At 44.0% G+C, this 18,420-nt stretch overlaps 1 protein-coding gene across 1 annotated transcript in view; it reads left to right on the top strand.

The window, feature by feature from the left end:
* The window catches only part of Atg7 (Autophagy-related 7), a 54,739-nt gene that overhangs the window by 13,454 nt on the left and 22,865 nt on the right, over positions 1 to 18,420 (top strand). The window contains exon 2 of the mRNA XM_050182227.3: positions 11,774 to 12,065. Coding sequence (XP_050038184.1) covers positions 11,774 to 12,065 — 292 coding nt within the window. The remainder of the gene's footprint in view (positions 1 to 11,773; positions 12,066 to 18,420) is intronic.

Raw genomic sequence — 18,420 nt, 5'->3', positions numbered from 1 at the left:
AAAGCGCTCAGGATCAGGCACAGGTTCCAGGACTGTCGGCGAAATCCATCCTAAGAACAACCAAACAGCAGAAACCATGCACAGAACACCAGCATCCTCAATGTACAAAGAATAGTCGACTAAGATGCAGGGGCCAAAGTTGACCGTAGTCTCTGATCACATGCTTTCAAGTGGAGGCTGAAGTGTGGTGGGTGTTTATATGCCCAGGACCTGATGATGCCAGCACCTCTATGTGGAACCTGGTGTCACCACTGGTGCGCAATAGCTGAAAAAGCGCTCAGGATCAGGCACAGGTTCCAGGACTGTCTGTCGGCGAAATCCATCCTAAGAACAACCAAACAGCAGAAACCATGCACAGAACACCAGCATCCTCTATGTACAAAGAATAGTCGACTAAGATGCAGGGGCCAAAGTTGACCATAGTCTCTGATCACATGCTTTCAAGTGGAGGCTGAAATGTGGTGGGTGTTTTATATACCCAGGACCTGGTGACCCCAGCACCACTATATGGAACCCGGTGTCACCACTGGTGCGCAGTAGCCAGAAAAGCAGTCGGGATCGCGCATAGGTCCCGGGACTGTCTGTCAGCAAAATCCATCCTAAGAACAACCAAACAGCAGAAACCATGCACAGAACACCCGCATTCTCTATGTACAAAGAATAGTCGACTAAGATGCAGGGGCCAAAGTTGACCGTAGTCTCTGATCACATGCTTTCAAGTGGAAGCTGAAGTGTGGTGGGTGTTTATATGCCCAGGACCTGATGATCGCAGCACCTCTATGTGGAACCTGGTGTCACCATTGGTGTGCAATAGCTAAAAAAACAGTCAGGATCAGGCACAGGTCCCAGGACTGTCTGTCGGCGAAATCCATCCTAAGAACAACCAAGCAGCAGAAACCATATACAGAACTCCAGCATCCTCTATGTACAAAGAATAGTCGACTAAGATGCAGGGGCCAAAGTTGACCGTGGTCTCTGATCACATGCTTTCAAGTGGAGGCTGAAGTGTGGTGGGTGTTTATATGCCCAGGACCTGATGATCCCAGCACCTCTATGTGGAATCTGGTGTCACCACTGGTGTGCAATATCTAAAAAAGCAGTCAGGATCAGGCACAGGTCCCAGGACTGTCTGTCGGCGAAATCCATCCTAAGAACAACCAAGCAGCAGAAACCATGCACAGAACACCAGCATCCTCTATGTACAAAGAATAGTCGACTAAGATGCAGGGACCAAAGTTGACCGTAGTCTCTGATCACATGCTTTCAAGTGCAGGCTGAAGTGTGGTGGGTGTTTTATATGCCCAGGACCTGGTGACCCCAGCACCTCTATGTAGAACCTGGTGTCACCACTGGTGCGCAATAGCTAAAAAAGCAGTCAGGATCAGGCACAGGTCCCAGGACTGTCTGTCAGCAAAATCCATCCTAAGAACAACCAAACAGCAGAAACCATGCACAGAACACCAGCATCCTCTATGTACAAAGAATAGTCGACTAAGATGCAGGGGCCAAAGTTGACCATAGTCTCTGATCACATGCTTTCAAGTGGAGGCTGAAATGTGGTGGGTGTTTTATATGCCCAGGACCTGGTGACCCCAGCACCTCTATGTGGAACCTGGTGTCACCACTGGTGTGCAATAGCTAAAAAAGCAGTCAGGATCAGGCACAGGTCCCAGGACTGTCTGTCGGCGAAATCCATCCTAAGAACAACCAAGCAGCAGAAACCATGCACAGAACACCAGCATCCTCTATGTACAAAGAATAGTCGACTAAGATGCAGGGGCCAAAGTTGACCATAGTCTCTGATCACATGCTTTCAAGTGGAGGCTGAAATGTGGTGGGTGTTTTATATGCCCAGGTCCTGGTGACCCCAGCACCTCTATGTAGAACCTGGTGTCACCACTGGTGTGCAATATCTAAAGAAGCAGTCGGGATCGGGCACAGGTCCCAGGACTGTCTGTCAGCAAAATCCATCCGAAGAACAACCAAGAAGCAGAAACCATATACAGAACACCAGCATCCTCTATGTACAAAGAATAGTCGACTAAGATGCAGGGGCCAAAGTTGACCGTAGTCTCTGATCACATGCTTTCAAGTGCAGGCTGAAGTGTGGTGGGTGTTTTATATGCCCAGGACCTGGTGACCCCAGCACCTCTATGTAGAACCTGGTGTCACCACTGGTGCGCAATAGCTAAAAAAGCAGTCAGGATCAGGCACAGGTCCCAGGACTGTCTGTCAGCAAAATCCATCCTAAGAACAACCAAGCAGCAGAAACCATGCACAGAACACCAGCATCCTCTATGTACAAAGAATAGTCGACTAAGATGCAGGGGCCAAAGTTGACCATAGTCTCTGATCACATGCTTTCAAGTGGAGGCTGAAGTGTGGTGGGTGTTTTATATGCCCAGGACCTGGTGACCCCAGCACCTCTATGTAGAACCTGGTGTCACCACTGGTGCGCAATAGCTAAAAAAGCAGTCAGGATCAGGCACAGGTCCCAGGACTGTCTGTCGGCAAAATCCGTCCTCAGAACCACCAAACAGCAGAAACCATGCGCAGAACACCAGTGTCCTCTGTGTATGAAGGATAGTCAAGTTAGATGCAGGGGCCGAAGTTGACCGCAGTCTCTGATCGCACGCTTTGAATTGTGCCATGGTTCATGAGCTTACCAGGCACCATGACTGTGCTTTACAGAATATGGATGTTCTCTTTTTAGTGGGAAAGTTTCGCCTAGCTGTGAATACTAGCTGTTTTCTGAACAATTCATCATGACGAAGCTGCACAAAGGCCTAGTTAGGCGCACATCCCTTTCGTGCACATCACTGAGAGATAGGGGCCACTTTCACTTGCTTAGTATGCTAAAACTAATACAAACGTGTGAAGGCAGTGTGCTGTGCATTTGCACAGCAGAATTCTTGATGATTTGCCGATAAATTAGAAGCACTCCATGCAAAAAAGCGGTCCCCAAGCCTAATTTTTTCAGCAACTTTCAAGCTCACATTAAACAAGTAGCAAACAAAAGCAGCAGAATATAGCAATAATATGTTGTTTAACAGGCCAGCAATAATTTGTATAAGGCCAATAGGACCTAATTGTCCAGTACAGAAGCTAACATAAACTAACAAGTTTAATGCATAACACATACTGGTATCATAGGTAAATCAGTACAACTAATCGAAATTTGTATTGGTCTAATGCAGGACTTCTATTAAAATTTTTGCTGCTGGTGGCACCACTGGTTTAATACACTTAAGGCTACATACATCTTGGGTCACCTTGGCCTGTCCTTTCGGCAGGATTGCCCAAGAATGGGCATGCACCGATATCACGGGCGTGAGACATACTTAACCAGCACAGTAAATACGTGGCACGAAATCAAGAAGCACCCAAGACACGACGCTACCGTCGTGTCCTTTGTGTCTTTTTATCTTGTCCCAGGTCCTTTTTCACTCGCATGCCACATGCAGACATTGTGGCAGCACCGCTAGGTGGCACGGCATGTCCAGAGGGATGGATGAGAGAGAGGAGCCCGACTGCATACACGCCTCATGCATCGTGTATATCAGGGGTAGCAACACAGTGCGGCATCGCTTCAGTGCCTCAAGTCTTATCGCATTAATGTCGACATTCGTCGTGGGATGGGTTGTGCCAGGACTTATATTGCTATCAACTACTGAGTAGGTTTACTGTATATCAGCAACCTATTTCTGAATCAACACAGAAATGCATGTTAGGAAAATTGATCTTTTTGCACCCTTAGAAAGCACAAATGCCAAGGATTTTCACTAATACACCATGTTTCTTACCCTAACTTTGCCCATAAATATGCAACAGTAAAAGTGGACAAAATACAAACATACGAGTAATTGATAAACTGTTTGTGTTGGAAAAGGCACCACAGACAATTCTCAAACTGTTGTTGCTAATCGCGCATTTTAAAAAGCAATATGCAAACTACAACAGTCATTGCGAATTGCAGCTTTTGATGTTTTGAAATGTGTGCAAAATGGAGAGATACTGATTGAAATGGGGGCTTTTTATCAATAGCACTGTACACCACCGATGCCAATGAGATTACTGGAGCATTGCATTGATTAGACATAGTTTAGTATACATTTAAGCTTCACTTTTTGATGGATACAACAACAAAATGTATTGATGTGTGTTTAAAGCATTATGAACATATCTATAATCAGGTATTGGTAACAAAAGTAAAATCTGAAAGGAGATAAAAGTTCTGTATGAGGGAAAAAAAAGCTGGACACTATTCACATTTGCCATTGTCATCAATTCGGGGCATTATGGGCCCTATTTATGTGCTTCTATCAAATCATCGCTGTTTGTAAAATGATCAGCAGCAATCCGTGTACATTATAAAAGCAGCATATGCATGTTATGTCCTCGTGTTGAGTACCTTTTGATGAGCATTTTCTTTCATTACTGCCTGGTATCGCAACAGTTTTCAGAAAGCATATACTTTTTGGAAAGCTTCAAAAGATGGCCACTCTCATATATTACGCTGCGGTGTGTGCATGAAGCCAATATAGATAATGTATTATTAGTATGTGTGCATATGGGCTAATTGAGAAGCCTAGCCTCACCAAAATTATAGAAATACACAGGGGTCGTAAAAACATTTCTTTAGGTTATTTCAATGAATAGCTATAAAGAAAAAGGTCCTCAGTTCTGCTTTTTTTTTTTTGCTTGTCTACTCAAGTGCAATAAAGAAATTCTGCTCAGAGGAGTCCATCTATGGCTGTGGTTGTTTGAACAAAGAAATAAATAACAAAACATTGTGGGAAGGGAAGCTTGGGCTGGTTGTTCAAACATTCTTTAGTTGACAGGAAGAGCTCTGTCCTAATGAGAGCAGCTTTCCGGGCAAGTTGGTAATCCATTACTCAAATGATGTTGCGCAACAAAAAACGACACGGACGGGAGAGAGGACAATACACCAAGCGCTTGGTGTGTCGTCCTCTCACGTCCGTGTCGTTTTTTGTTGCGCAATATCACTTGAGCTCTGTCCTGTCACCTTCTTTCCTTCCATCTGAAATATGCGCTAAGTAAGGCTTTTCCTCGACAAAGCAAACAGTCGAGGCCACCACTCCACTTCATTATAAATATGCAAATGATTGAAAAATTAATTTTTCGATCAAGTACCAAAAACATGTCTACATAGAAAGGTTCAATTGTAGTTGTTATACATCACCACTAATGTTGCCTCTAAAATAGTGGTTGACATGTTCCACTGTCGATTAAAGGGTTTAAGGGGCACTACAGAGGGAAATAAGCCGAGCTGTAGTGCAGTAAATTATACTCCTGCAACGCTGAAAAAGCCACCATGAGAAGAGGCGTGGTAAGCCCGGAAAGGTGCAAGAACAGGCAGGTGGCGACACTGCCTTCAAATTTCCACTTCAGGTCGCTGCAACATCATTGATTCTGACAGTGCCTGCTCAGGCCTAGTTAATGTTTTATCGCTACATTGGGTTCTACGGGAGCGAAAAACTGAACTTAGCAAGTTGTGAGTGGAGACAAAATTTACATAAATTCTCAAGCGGGAGAAGTATGGAAAAAACATGTTTTCTGACTAAAAAAAATATCCTAACATTTCTCAGCATGCAGAATAAATGTAGCAGCAGACAAGGGGGGCATGCACCGACGTGTTTTGAAAAAAAGTCACAGTTTTGCCTGCAAAGCAAAGCATCGATTGTATATTTAGCGCCAGCAAACAAGGACGTAAGGGAGACGACAACACAATGTCTCCCTTACGTCCTTGTTTGCTGGCGCTAAATATGCTTTCGATTTACCAACACGCCCAACAAATGGCAATCGATTGTAATAGAAAATTGGCAGACAGCCATACAAAGTAAAGATAGTACTCTTATCGGCTAATCAACTTGCAAACATTTGGTTGCTGAATAAATTAACAAGCATGCTATCAGTGCGCACAGCAAACATGAACCCATAACACTCCATGACTGTGGACACTCGCTCTGGCTTGAGGAAACGTGGCATTAGTGGCGAGCGAAGTGATCTTCATGCTGTCTGTCGCTTCAATTCAAAGTGAGCACCGAGCTAGCATAAAGCTACGAGCCGCCAACACATTCAGACTGTGCCCCCAACGCAGATTGCTCTCAAGCTACGGCCACGTGACCGTGCGCAGTCACCACAGGCGTAGTTGCAGCCGAAGTAGAATGCCCCCCCCTCCCCCCGGTGCCTCACATCATTGGGTGCTTCGCACTCCATGGAAGACTGTGCGCTTCCTCTCCACTCTCCTCCCTTTCACGTGGGTGAGATTGAGCTGTGATCGTCGGCCCCCCTCGCATACTTTCACTCACACATACAGTGTAGGGTGTGCAGAAATGGTATTATCGCCCTTGGACATTATACAAAAGCTCCCGCCAATGCCGATGGCAGAAATGTACTTGGAGTGTCTGTATAATTGCTATCACAATAAAATTTATGGCAAGATATTGACATTTGGCAAGAAATAACCCTTTTTTTCATTCACTCGGACATTCCTTGTATCTTTCAGAATTCTTGCCTACTGACCATGAAAGCTCCACTCCTTTACTCTATGAGGGAAAAAAAGGGTGGTGTACCAGCTGCACACTTCTGGAAGTTGTTTCTCGGATTGCTAATGCCACGCAATCAATTACGTGTCACAAGTTCACCATGGCAAGAGCTGTGCATCAAATTTGTAGGCGCATTTAGACATGCTGAACGGTTGGGAAGGAGCAGCCGTAAAGTACTCTTTTTTCAAATGGCTTCAAGCCAGTTAACTACGGTAAAGCTTTCTTTCATAACTTTTTCATTCATTGCGTGGGAAAAGCTTCTTAAGTACCAGCTGAAGAAACAAAGACTGAAGTTTCCTTTTGGAATTTTTTGTAGAAACCTCAAAGCCATTGCATAAATGTCGCCTTACAAATTTGAAATTATGTTCTCTTATTTGGGCTGTTTTGACACCAGATAACTTTTAAAAACATGCTAGGCTGAGCTTTTGTTTTATTCAAAATGCAATGTAGACTGTAGCCCTTCTGTAATGAAAAACTGTTAAATATAGATCTGTGTGAGCACTTTCGAAATCCATGACATCTTGGCAAGCCAGTGCAAGGAATGTCAAAGTGCAACTCAGATTTCGTTTTTGTGCTACATTTTTCTGCCTTGCTACTCAAGGTAAAAGATGGCTTTTTGCCATGTGTGAAGCATAATGTACTAATACCACCTAATATTTTCATTTGGTGTACCTGTGAGTTGAAATCGTCCGCCTGACACAAAATCTAGTGAATCAATTTATTTGTCAGAAGCATCACCTCCAAATTCTTGCTCTAGAATGACATCTGTTTATTTATGCACCGAGACAGTTTACCACCTCGGCATATGACAGCACACCAATAGAGGTTTGCATCGAAATTGAGGGTCAAGGAAAAGCAGGAACATCTGTCAAGGCTTTGCTTGTTACAATGAGACGGAAAGTTAAACTGTTCTTTTGCAGAGAACAGCTACTGGCAGAATAATTTCTCAAAATACAGCGAGGCAAAGGGAGGAGGCTGTGCTTTTGGTGCCAACACAGTGAAAATCGGGTGTAGATACACATTAGGATGGTGCACTTTCTTTGACACCAAGAAATGCAAACACAGAGTAGGTACTCCAAAATGGTGCCCTGAATTGCCAAGCCTCAGCACATGCACTGATTCAATAAGACTTGTTGGGCAAGATGGTTCATACTGCAAGGAAATAAATGTACTGCTCAAAATTCAACACAAGGGTGTAGTAAGGGACACGGACAAGCGCTAACTTTCGACTACTTTTATTCTTCATCTCATCAATATATGTCCTTAATCGCACATGCACAAAGCATGTGATCACATTGTCACAACCACAGATTAGAGCAAGCCACGTGAAAAACACATGACACATGTCGATATTGCATTTCTGAACAACCAAGGATAGAGAGGCAGCACGCGACCACCATAAAAAATGTTACACAAACTGGAAGAAACAATACATCACCTGAATGTTGATACTCATAAAATTACTTTTTATGTGCTAGAAAAAAATACTTTTTTCTAATATACTATTTTTCAGCCCTCACATATATAGTGTTGAGAACAACTTCTTGTGCCACAACAACCCAAGTACAATGAATTCCGTGATCACATTAATGTAGCAGTGGTGCGGTTTCTGTGTGAAATTTTAAAAAAAATTGTTTGGCCTTGATTTACTTTCTTGATGAACAACCTTTAGTGTGAAATTAATGACATGAGTATTGAAAAGACTATTTTGTCGCTATGAACTGATTCGTTTGTTTGTTTGTTTGTTCGTTTGTTTGTTTGTGTCCAAAGTGAAGTATGTTATCTTTTTCTTCAGTGCTCTTTTAAAATGCTGATATGAGTACGGCTTCATGATCACGCATTAGTATAACCATTACAGAAATGTTTCTGTAATGGTTATAGGTGCTGGTGGTGGGCGAATATCAACTTTTTCAAATATGGATAGTGACTACAAAATATCAAATCAAATATCAAATAGTCAAATGCAGACACGTATATTTACAGAAGGAATACCTGTTTCAGTAAGATTAGTTACCCCGCCTATACTTACTAGTGCATAAAATAGAGCTGAATAGCCTGTCAACAGCGATAGCAAAGAAGCTTTCCAAAAGTGAATGGTGACTGCATGGAATGCAGCTTTCCAAGAACACTAAATAGTTACCGAAAAAAAGTAGAGCATTGCTGAAAAATTTTAAAAAAAATTAAGAAGGCTGCTTGATAACGTCTGTGCCATAAATAAATGTAAAAGTGCCCATTGCAAGAAAACCATCACTAGTTGTAGCTTAAAAGATAGAAATGTTACATGACTAGACCACCAGGAACATTAAACGAGAGACTACAAGCAAAATTCACCGGTTGTCATGTAGGCTTCCGCTGTGAAACTGAAAATAAAACTCGTTTCTGTATTGCTTCAGAAACTTTTGTCATTGTTTCACTTCTGTTAATTTCTGATGATTTGTTTAGCAGGTAGAGAACAGTAACAATACTTTAACAGTCGGTTGTTGTGATATATTTAGTTCATTTCGATATTTGAACATACTGAATAGTTCGTTTTTTAATATGAATAGCTAGATTGTAATATTCGATCTGTATTCGAAACTTCAAACGTTCACTCACACCTAAAATTTCTCACTTAGGCAAGACAGAGCCCTGATTCCCAAGCAAAAGCCAGGCGATGATAGTTTCATGAATGTGCGCTGTGTTGCCCACTGGTCACTTACATGGCCTGTAGCTCAGGCCCTTCTCATGAGAGCTGGGCTTCCTGCGCCTGACAGTGCCACATCAGGAGCTAAGTTCACTAAGGTCTATTGTTTGTAAGGCTTCTTTGTGTTGGCTGGTTGCCTTCAGTGATATGTCCAGCATCACAGCTGGCTGGCTGAACTGAACTGCTCTTACGAACACTTCCAGCATAATTGCTTGCAGTCGGGGCAAGTATAGCTGTAGGTGGGGGGCAGTTTGTATTTCGTTGTCAGCACATGCACCTTAATAACTGCCTTGTCCCAACATTTTCAAAAGGTATGCCGCTTCTCCAACATGTCTGGCATGAGGGAAAGCCCAGACAAGCTAGAATGGAAGCTTTTATCTGGTGCACATTAGACTAGGATGCAGCGGGTGCAGATTTTGGGGAACAGCAAAGAGCACAGCCATTAGCTGGTATCAGCTGATGAAAGCAAAGCAGGTAACCAACATGAAAGATTTCACCTGAATGGAAAGTACCTGCTACAGTACTAGAGGAATCCACAAAACACAATATTTTTCTGGCTTTAGGCTGTCGTAATCCCATCGGAGAATGGAGAAGGGCTCAGCTGTTGCTATGCTTACTAGGACACAGGAAAAAATACTTATGTACGAGTTCCAATCCAGGCCACACTGTACAGCTCTGTTGATAGGCACTGGCAGAAGGATGCTCAATTTTTCTGGCATCCATTTCGCGGACCACATTGAAAACTCAGAGTATAGCTCACTAAATTCGTAGATCTGGATAGTGTCTCATTGTATTGTGACTCAGGATTTCACTGGGTGCGTTTATGTGCAGTTTAGTGGCACAATGTCGAGGAGATGATGTCCTCTGTGAGCTCGTTGGGCGACAAATTGCATACAGGCTCCAGGTGAGCCCTGCTCTTGCACAGAAGTTATTTTCATAACAGGTCATTGTCATTTGTCAGGAAAAGTTACAGTGGAACCCGTTTGATACATGTTTTATGGGACCACGAACAAAGGATGGATGACCCAGGAGAATGTAACATCTGATAAATAATGCTTTCGGCAGCACTCTTCATGAGACAACAGGTACTCTCACACAAAACTTTAGTTGAAGTTGAATGGGAAGCCAGCTAAATATTGAAAACCTGCTTAGTAAAGCTGGTTATTGCTGACTGGCAATTAGATTTAGCATTAACCACTTTTTGAAGTACACATAGCTCACTAAATGAAAGTTGTCAATTTCCACTTGTTGCTTGGGTCAAATATCGGTAACAGCCTTTTTTGACTACTCACACCCTTTTTTCAGTTTCTCCAAGGCTTTTGTACACCGAAGTAACTGCACAAGGTGTTCAAGGTCACGAAACAGCATTTTAAAATGTGAATCTGGGGTGACTGCTTGTGCCTTCATCCACCTCCTGTTAGCTCTGCACTTCATAAACTCTCTTGAGATCAGTGACAATCAGAACACAGCGATAGCAATTCTTCTATGCAACACAGCAGGTTCTATAATGCGACCATTTTCAGGGGAGACTTACAGCAGTCAACATGCACCATCAACGGATGATGCATCAGTGGTGCACTTCCACAGTTTTTGGATGTAACAACCAGAAAGAGGAGTGTGACAAACAGGAGGCTAGTACACCTGATTCCACGCAAATTATGTGGGACCAGTGCTTCAGAGTGTAAGAGCTGCGGAAGCATAACAGCAATACATTGACCAGGTTCTGCTGTATATCAATTACATACTAGCTCAAAGGTGCAAGCTCTGTCAAGTATCTTCATGGAGCATGGGGACATACATTGTCCACAATGTGGCATTGTTCAATGCATCCAGCAATCCCTGTTAGGATATGCGTGTGACAGCTGTACTGAGCACATCTTGTCCCTGCCTTAGCTCCTCTAGATGATGACACTCATGGAATGCATCGAGGTGTTGACCCTGTGGCAGAAAGATTATGTGATGCTGTGTGTCTTTTCAGTGCCTTTAAAACCATGTGCGTGGCTTGTGGTTACACAATTTCAGTGTCAAAAATTTTGTGGTCGTGGCAAATGTGGTCGTGGCAAAAGCTGTTCTGCAAGAACAAGCTTGCAGAAGTTGCCGGGGCGAGCTTAGCTTTTAACCATAGTGTATCCTTCGCCATGCTCTGGCGCTATCAAAATTAATTTCAGATAAATATCGCACTACTGTTCCCCGTACCATGGGATCGTATCCCAGCATCAAGTTTATTCAGAAGTGCATCGGTGCCCAAGGTGAGCACGACAGATGCATGTTAGATTCAAACATTCTTTCATACCGCTGCACATACAAAATTGTTAAATAAAAAATCTCACAAAGGCATGCATCAGTAAAAAGGACAACACTGTTGGCTCATTTCTACTTCATTTCTCATTTTCATATGGATGCTCATATCTTCGCAATCTGCCAATTTTTCCAACTTTCTTATATTTTTTCTGGCGGTGTTACTTTTGAAAAAACATCAAACTTCACATTCATGCTTCACTCGGCCTCCCCTGCCTTGCAGATTCGTGTCCTCTGCAGGGCCTGCTGTACCTGCCCAACAGCCTCGCCGACATGAAGAAAATGGACAAGTCTGAAGTGCTGAACACATCTGGCAAGCTCGTGTGGGCAGCCATGCATGATGGCCAGGCCATCAAGGACCCGAGCCTCCTGAACCGCTTCGTGGCGCTCATCTACATTGACCTGAAGAAGTTCACCTTCTGCTACTGGTTTGGATTCCCTGTTGTGCGCCTACCCGAGGAGGTGACCCTTGCCAAGCCGCCACAGTGCCTTGGGGACGTCTTTGATGACAGCAGGTTTGAGAATTCACTGAATAACTTGAAAAAATTTGGCCTTAATATTGTTTCGAAGTTCACTCTGCATTACAAAAAATAGACATAGACTCTCTATTCAGCATTTAGATCATTTTTTATTCTATATATTGTCTTCCTATATCATTTATATATTGTAGACATTTCACTCACACTTCACCTTTTCCACCCCCTCCATGTAGTGCCCTAACGAGCCCTTTTGGTACCAAGTAAATAAATAAAAAGACAAGGCAATTAAACGTTTTGCAGCGAAATCATCTAGCCATTGAAAAGTCCGTGGGAATCTTCTGTTGTTTTGGTCAAGAAAAAGGGTTGGAATTCTGTGTTTTTGCATTGAATCACCTCAACAAAGTCGCATTGAAGGATGTACACCTCCTCCCACAGGCAGATGACGCAATGCTGAGTATTTTTCATTGATGGATCTCAAAATGGCTACTGGCAAATCGAAGTCAGTGAGAGAGACAGAGGAAAGACTGCTGTTATTATGCCGAACGGCATCTTCCAATTTAAGGTCGTGTCAATTGGCCTTTGCCCAGCACCTGCATCATTCCAGCTTGCGATGGACACGGTGTGTTGGTAGGCCTAAAGTGGCAGACATGTTTCGTCTACTTCAATCAGTTTGTCTTTTCTGCAAACTTCGACGATCACCTGAGCCAATTTGTAACAGTACTAGAAGCAACCAAGTCATCCTGACTCATCCTGAAGCTGTGACAGCTAGCGCTGCTTCTCGTATGAAGAGCACATTTTTCTGGATCACATCATCGGCAACTCCAAAGAAGACCGACCCACAGAAGACAGCTGCCATAGCGAATTTCGCACAACCTGTTGGCAAGAAAGTAGTGTGCAGATTCCTTGGCCTCTGTACCTACTATAAGTACTTTCTCAAGGATTTTTCTCACATTGCCGGGCCACTGACTCACCTCACAAAATCAGACATAGAGCTTTAGGGGGAAACTTTCCAAGTCAAACCATTCCAAGACTTTGAACAACACCTACAGTCCTCACTGGTACTTGCACACAGTGGTGGTCCAACTGCACCATTTGCACCATATTGCTACAATTCGACTTGCCTGCTCCTCACTGCACCTACTGAAGTGCCGTGTGAGCCAACTGCGCGAAAGTGCGGTATATTCGTGTCCGGATGGCACTCCGGATGGACACCATCCGAATGGTGCTCGCCGTGGCAGCAGCGCCCGCCGTGCGGGGAAAGGCAAAAAAAAAAAGAACAAGTAAGCTTGCCTTCGGGCATAGCGTTAGCATAGCGTTTGCAGGTAAACATTACGGTTACATACCGCATCTACTCGCATAATGATCGCACTTTTTTGTCAAAAGAATTGACGCAAATTTAGGGGTGCGATCATTATGCGGGTTAAATTTCCCACGAAGAGAAACATTTTCTTTTTTCATCCCACATTTGCTGCGGGATGACAAGCGGGCGGCTGCCGCTGTCAATGCAGGACACCAAAACAAAAATGGCGGCCGGAGGAGCAAGCCAAACGTGCCGAACGCAATATTTTTTTTTCTTGTGAGTACATTACACGCATTGAAACAGTTTCTCCCGTATCAGTAATGAATATTATTGTTAATATTGGCAAGTTTGCGACTATAACATAGCCATGTCCACTTTGAGGGGACAGAAACTGAGATGGGCGCGCTTGGCTGCCAGTGACATAGAAACACATGGCGGGCATGCTGCGGAAACTGCCGCATTTGTTTTCACTGCTATCCTAATATGGTATGTTTGCGCGAAGGGTGAGAGAATATCTTAGCTGCGTTACAAGCGTCGGCGTATGAATAGAGTACACTTTTAATGTATCAGCGTAAACATGGCCACTATCGTTGCCGATTGCGATTTATTGCGTGCCCACGAGTGCAGACGAGAAGAATCGAAAGGTGCCTTTTTTTGTTGTTGGCCAAAAGCATAATGAAGCCTACAAATAATAAAGCCAAGGCAAGTTTGGTTGTAGCTTTTTTTTCCATGGAAGTGCGGAAAGTGATGAAAGGAATGAAATGGGGCATCTGCTTAAGAATGTTGGGTGCGTGCGACCGCTTGGTATGTCTTCAAGAGTAATTCGCATAGCATTCGACAGATGGTAAGCGCGATCATCATTAGCTAGACTTGGCACACGACATATTGCTGCTACAAGTGCAGGGTGTGATCATTACACAGGAAAGAAAAAAAATTGCATTTTGACAACAAAATTTAGGGGTGCAATCATTATGCGAGTGCGATCATTATGCGAGTAAATACGGTAAGCTGCAGTTGCCGGGAAGCGTGAGAAGCAGTCGGGGATCATTGAATGATATCGCGTTCCATTCTTAAAGGCGAAACGTCTACCAAATTTTTTCTTCACACTTGCATTCGAGATTCATTTGGATAGGTTCGCCCTTTGCAGCGATTCGCCGGAACCTCGAGTTTCCGGGGCCAACCAAGAAGTGTTCTGTGGGCAAGCATGATGTCACTGTAGTTGATGTCAAGGGTCGACCATCACTGCATCACGGACATTTTGTTACGATGGGTTGCGCAAGAGGAGATTGCCGTAGTCGAATGTGAAAATGTATAAACAAATAGAACTGCAAATAAAAATGGCTATATTTGACAATTTTTTTTTTTTGCTCTTTTCTGTATTTTGCTACATTTGGGCTGCAATTTCTCTAGCTTTGGGCTGTGCCGCCTTGTTCGACTTGGCAACACCGGTGCACCCGCCGTCTCCTGTCGCAGTACGAGCACCGATACACCTAATAGTTCTACTGGCAGGCCTTCAGAGCTACTTCGGAGGTGCCTGTGGCAATTAGAGCCCTTGGGGGCACTAAAAGATGGTGCTTAGAAAGGTTGGCCGTGTATCAGCGGCAGAAATTACGATTTTACACTGAATTGTCTTGTATCTAGACAGTTTTAGTACTGTGTATGTTGCGTACGTAAGATCGCTACATTCTGCAAAGTGCGCATGTGCAGAATGCAACACGAATGGTACATGATGCACATGCAGCCGCCGCATACGCACACATCCGATTCTTGCCCATGAGGGTGGGGAGCCTCGCCTGCTGCTCCCATGGTTCTCGTTTGTTCGGGAGAGCGTGAGACCAAAGAGTTTCCCAAAATCGCTGTGTCAAAGGCGACCAGCAGAAGGCTGTACTTTTCAGTGGCCTACAGTTTAGCTTTGCTGCATGAAGTGAACATGTAGAACCCCTTCCAGGATCCTGCACACTGGAAATCCATAGCAAAAAAGTATGAACTTTGTTTTTGAGAAAGTGTTCAGTGTGCGCTGTTTGCACGAGAGGCTCAACCTCCTGTTGGAGCAGTTCATCACAAATGACCGTGCCAGCCTCAGATAGTGAGTACTCATTTTTTGTTTTCTCGATATGATTCGTGCATGACATCCATATTAAATGTAGCATCTTTTAAAGGCCTAAATGTTGTCCGACATAGCGTGAACACGCACACACGTTACGTCGTGTTGGCAAAAATAACGGCGTCTATAGTTCGACCGATGGTTCGACGCTCGCCTGCTTACGTACGTAGGCATTTCCCAAGCCCTGATGTGACAGGCGCTGCTACATTCCGCAAAGCGCTTGCATGCGGCATACGTATCACCATCGCACAGTACTAAAACTGTCTTCTATTCGCAGAGGCCACACAACACATGGGAAGCCAACAAACTGCCTCGTAACGAAAGCGTGTACGGGATGATACGAATGTTGTTCTCCACTGCCATCACCATCTTTGCGACACACCGTATGGAGGCACCTCATCTTGGCGCCGCTCATAGGTGTGCAATCTCTTGTCAAGCTTCTAGCATTGTTATTTGGTGTAATACACATTTTGTCTTGTGCGGTAAAACGTATCAAAGCACACCCATCATTTGGAATGCACATATGACATTTGCCATCACTTTTTGTCTTGTGCCTGACAGCTCAAATTGTTCTAGCTCATTCATAATTTTATGTCTGTCTTGCGCCCAGGTGCATATCTTTGTTCTCGTTAGCCTACAAAATTTTATTTAATTGTTCACAAAGTTATGTTCCTTGTCCATCCAAATAAAAATGTTTGCAACATACAGTGCATAGTATACTGTCCGTGGGAAGGCAAGCTTAATTGGTCACTGTTGGCTTTGCATCTTGTTTCACTCTGGAGCAGCACTTACTGATTGCGCAGTAATAACAAGTTTCGCCAAATGGCTACCGATTACTGCTGCACTACTCCAAGTGTTCTAAAAAGACCAATTTTTCCACTCGAAAACTGCTCCAAAATGACATCTTTCCTGCTGCGATAATTGCTCCAAATCCTAACTGGCTGGACCACTACTGTGCACACTTCAATGAAGACGCTGCAATTAGTGTAGGCCTCGGTGCTGTTCTAGTCAGAGGAAAAACAGACTTGAACGGGTCATGGCTTACACTTGCCGTCATTTAAGCTACCGTGAAATTTTTCCTTATCTATATTGCAGGCCCTTCAAAGGCGTAAGCAACCATCACACATAGTCTTATCTAGCAAATTTAAAGCGCCCTTCAGGATGCCTAGCACAGTGGAGCCTCAGACTCCAAGAATTCGACATCGACGTGCCTTACAAGTACAGACGAAAACACTCTGACGCCGACTGTCTGTCCCACACCCCCATCGACCCGCCGGCACAACATGGCCAAGACGAGGATGCCTTCCTAAGAAGAATGAGCATAGACAACTTCACCAAGCAGCAGCAAGCGGACCTGTAGCTAAGGACCTTTGCTGAGTACTTGGAATGCAAGACAGGCTTTATCCCAAGGATAGTCACAGGATATCATTGTTTTCCTTGCGAAACAATGTCATGGTAAAGAAAAGCTTCTCCCCAGTCCATGCTAACTACCTTTTCGTGCCATCAGCACTGCGATCAGAGGTTCTGCATGCCCTGCATGATGACATGACTACTGGGCACCTTGGCTTATCCTGTACATTCTCAAAGGTACAAGAGAAATATTACTCCCCAGACCTTACCGCCGACTTCGTTCACTACATCAAGATCTACCAAAACTGCCAGCGACACAACAAATCACCAACAAGGTCAGCGGGATTGCTGCAGCCTGTTCGACCTCCTTGCCAACTGTTCCAGCAGGTTAGGATGGACTTATTCGGACCCTTTTCAATATTAACATCCGGAAACAAGCAGACCTTTGTGGCCACCGACTACCTTACCTGCTGTGCCAAATCTAAAACCCTGCCAAAGGTTTAGCACAGCAGGAAATTATTCCTGCGACATGGTGCCCCAGAAGTCTTTATCACTGACAGAGGAACAGCTTTTACAGTGTAGCTTACTCAAACCATCTGCAGTACAGCCAGAGAAGCCACCGAAAGACAACTGCCTGCCGCCTACAGACAAATGGTCTTCTGAAAAGCCTAAATAAGGCATTTGCCAACATGTTGGCAATGTACACCGACTTTGAGCCCAAGGCCATGGGATGCTGTCCTTCCGTACTTAACCTGTGCAAGGAACAATGCAAATGCCGCCGTTAAAGCTAGTTTATGAAGGAGCCCAGCGATGACGCTCAACGCCTTGCTACCGAACATTAGCAACAAAGAGAACCTCGACGTCGCTGTCTATCTCCCGCACGCCAAATATATGCCAAATCATGTATAAATAGGTGGCGCCACCTGACCTGTAGATCAGATTTCAACAATCGATCCATGTACTCGTCGCTGTCATTCTGCCTAGTGCAACTTGTTTTTATGGGCACGGGTTCATACAATAGAGAGTTTTGTGACTGATAATTGTGCGACTATCTGATTCTTTATCACCACAACAGTGTGACAATATAACAAAATCCTTGATGTAGCACCTATTTATTTTGCATAACTTTGTGTCCATAAAACGCAATGTATTTTTAACCTTTCACGAAGTTTGTCCATGATTTCAACATAATGAACTTTTACTGCTGCCACAAGTCAAGATTGAAGTAATAAATGGAAACTACTGTGAGTGCCATTGTTCAAACAGTTTAATTATATTGGGTTGTTTGTGAACTCGTCTTTCAAATCGCATGCCACTGGGCAAAAAGCTGTCAGCAAAGTGGTTTGCGGAATAGCGAGGTAATAGCCTCCGAGACCTGGCAGCACGCTGCCCCTTCTCGGAGACCATTATCTGACGAGTGTGGTGTTGAGCTGAAGCACTAAAGCACATAGGTATTGGTGCATTGTACCGTGCACTTGCGCATTCGTATCCATGCATTTTGTGCAGTATAGTTTCGCATCCTGCATGTGCCTTGTGTTAATGCCTGATGCGGTGCTTTTAATGCGTTAGCATTCTTTGGATACCTCGCACACTTTACAAGGGCTATCTATTTTTGTATCTAACCATTTTCCCATCTA

The sequence above is a fragment of the Dermacentor andersoni genome, chromosome 7, assembly GCF_023375885.2.
Source record: "Dermacentor andersoni chromosome 7, qqDerAnde1_hic_scaffold, whole genome shotgun sequence".
In the NCBI taxonomy this organism is placed as follows: Eukaryota; Metazoa; Arthropoda; class Arachnida; order Ixodida; family Ixodidae; genus Dermacentor; species Dermacentor andersoni.
This window is presented reverse-complemented; position numbering and strand designations above follow the sequence as displayed.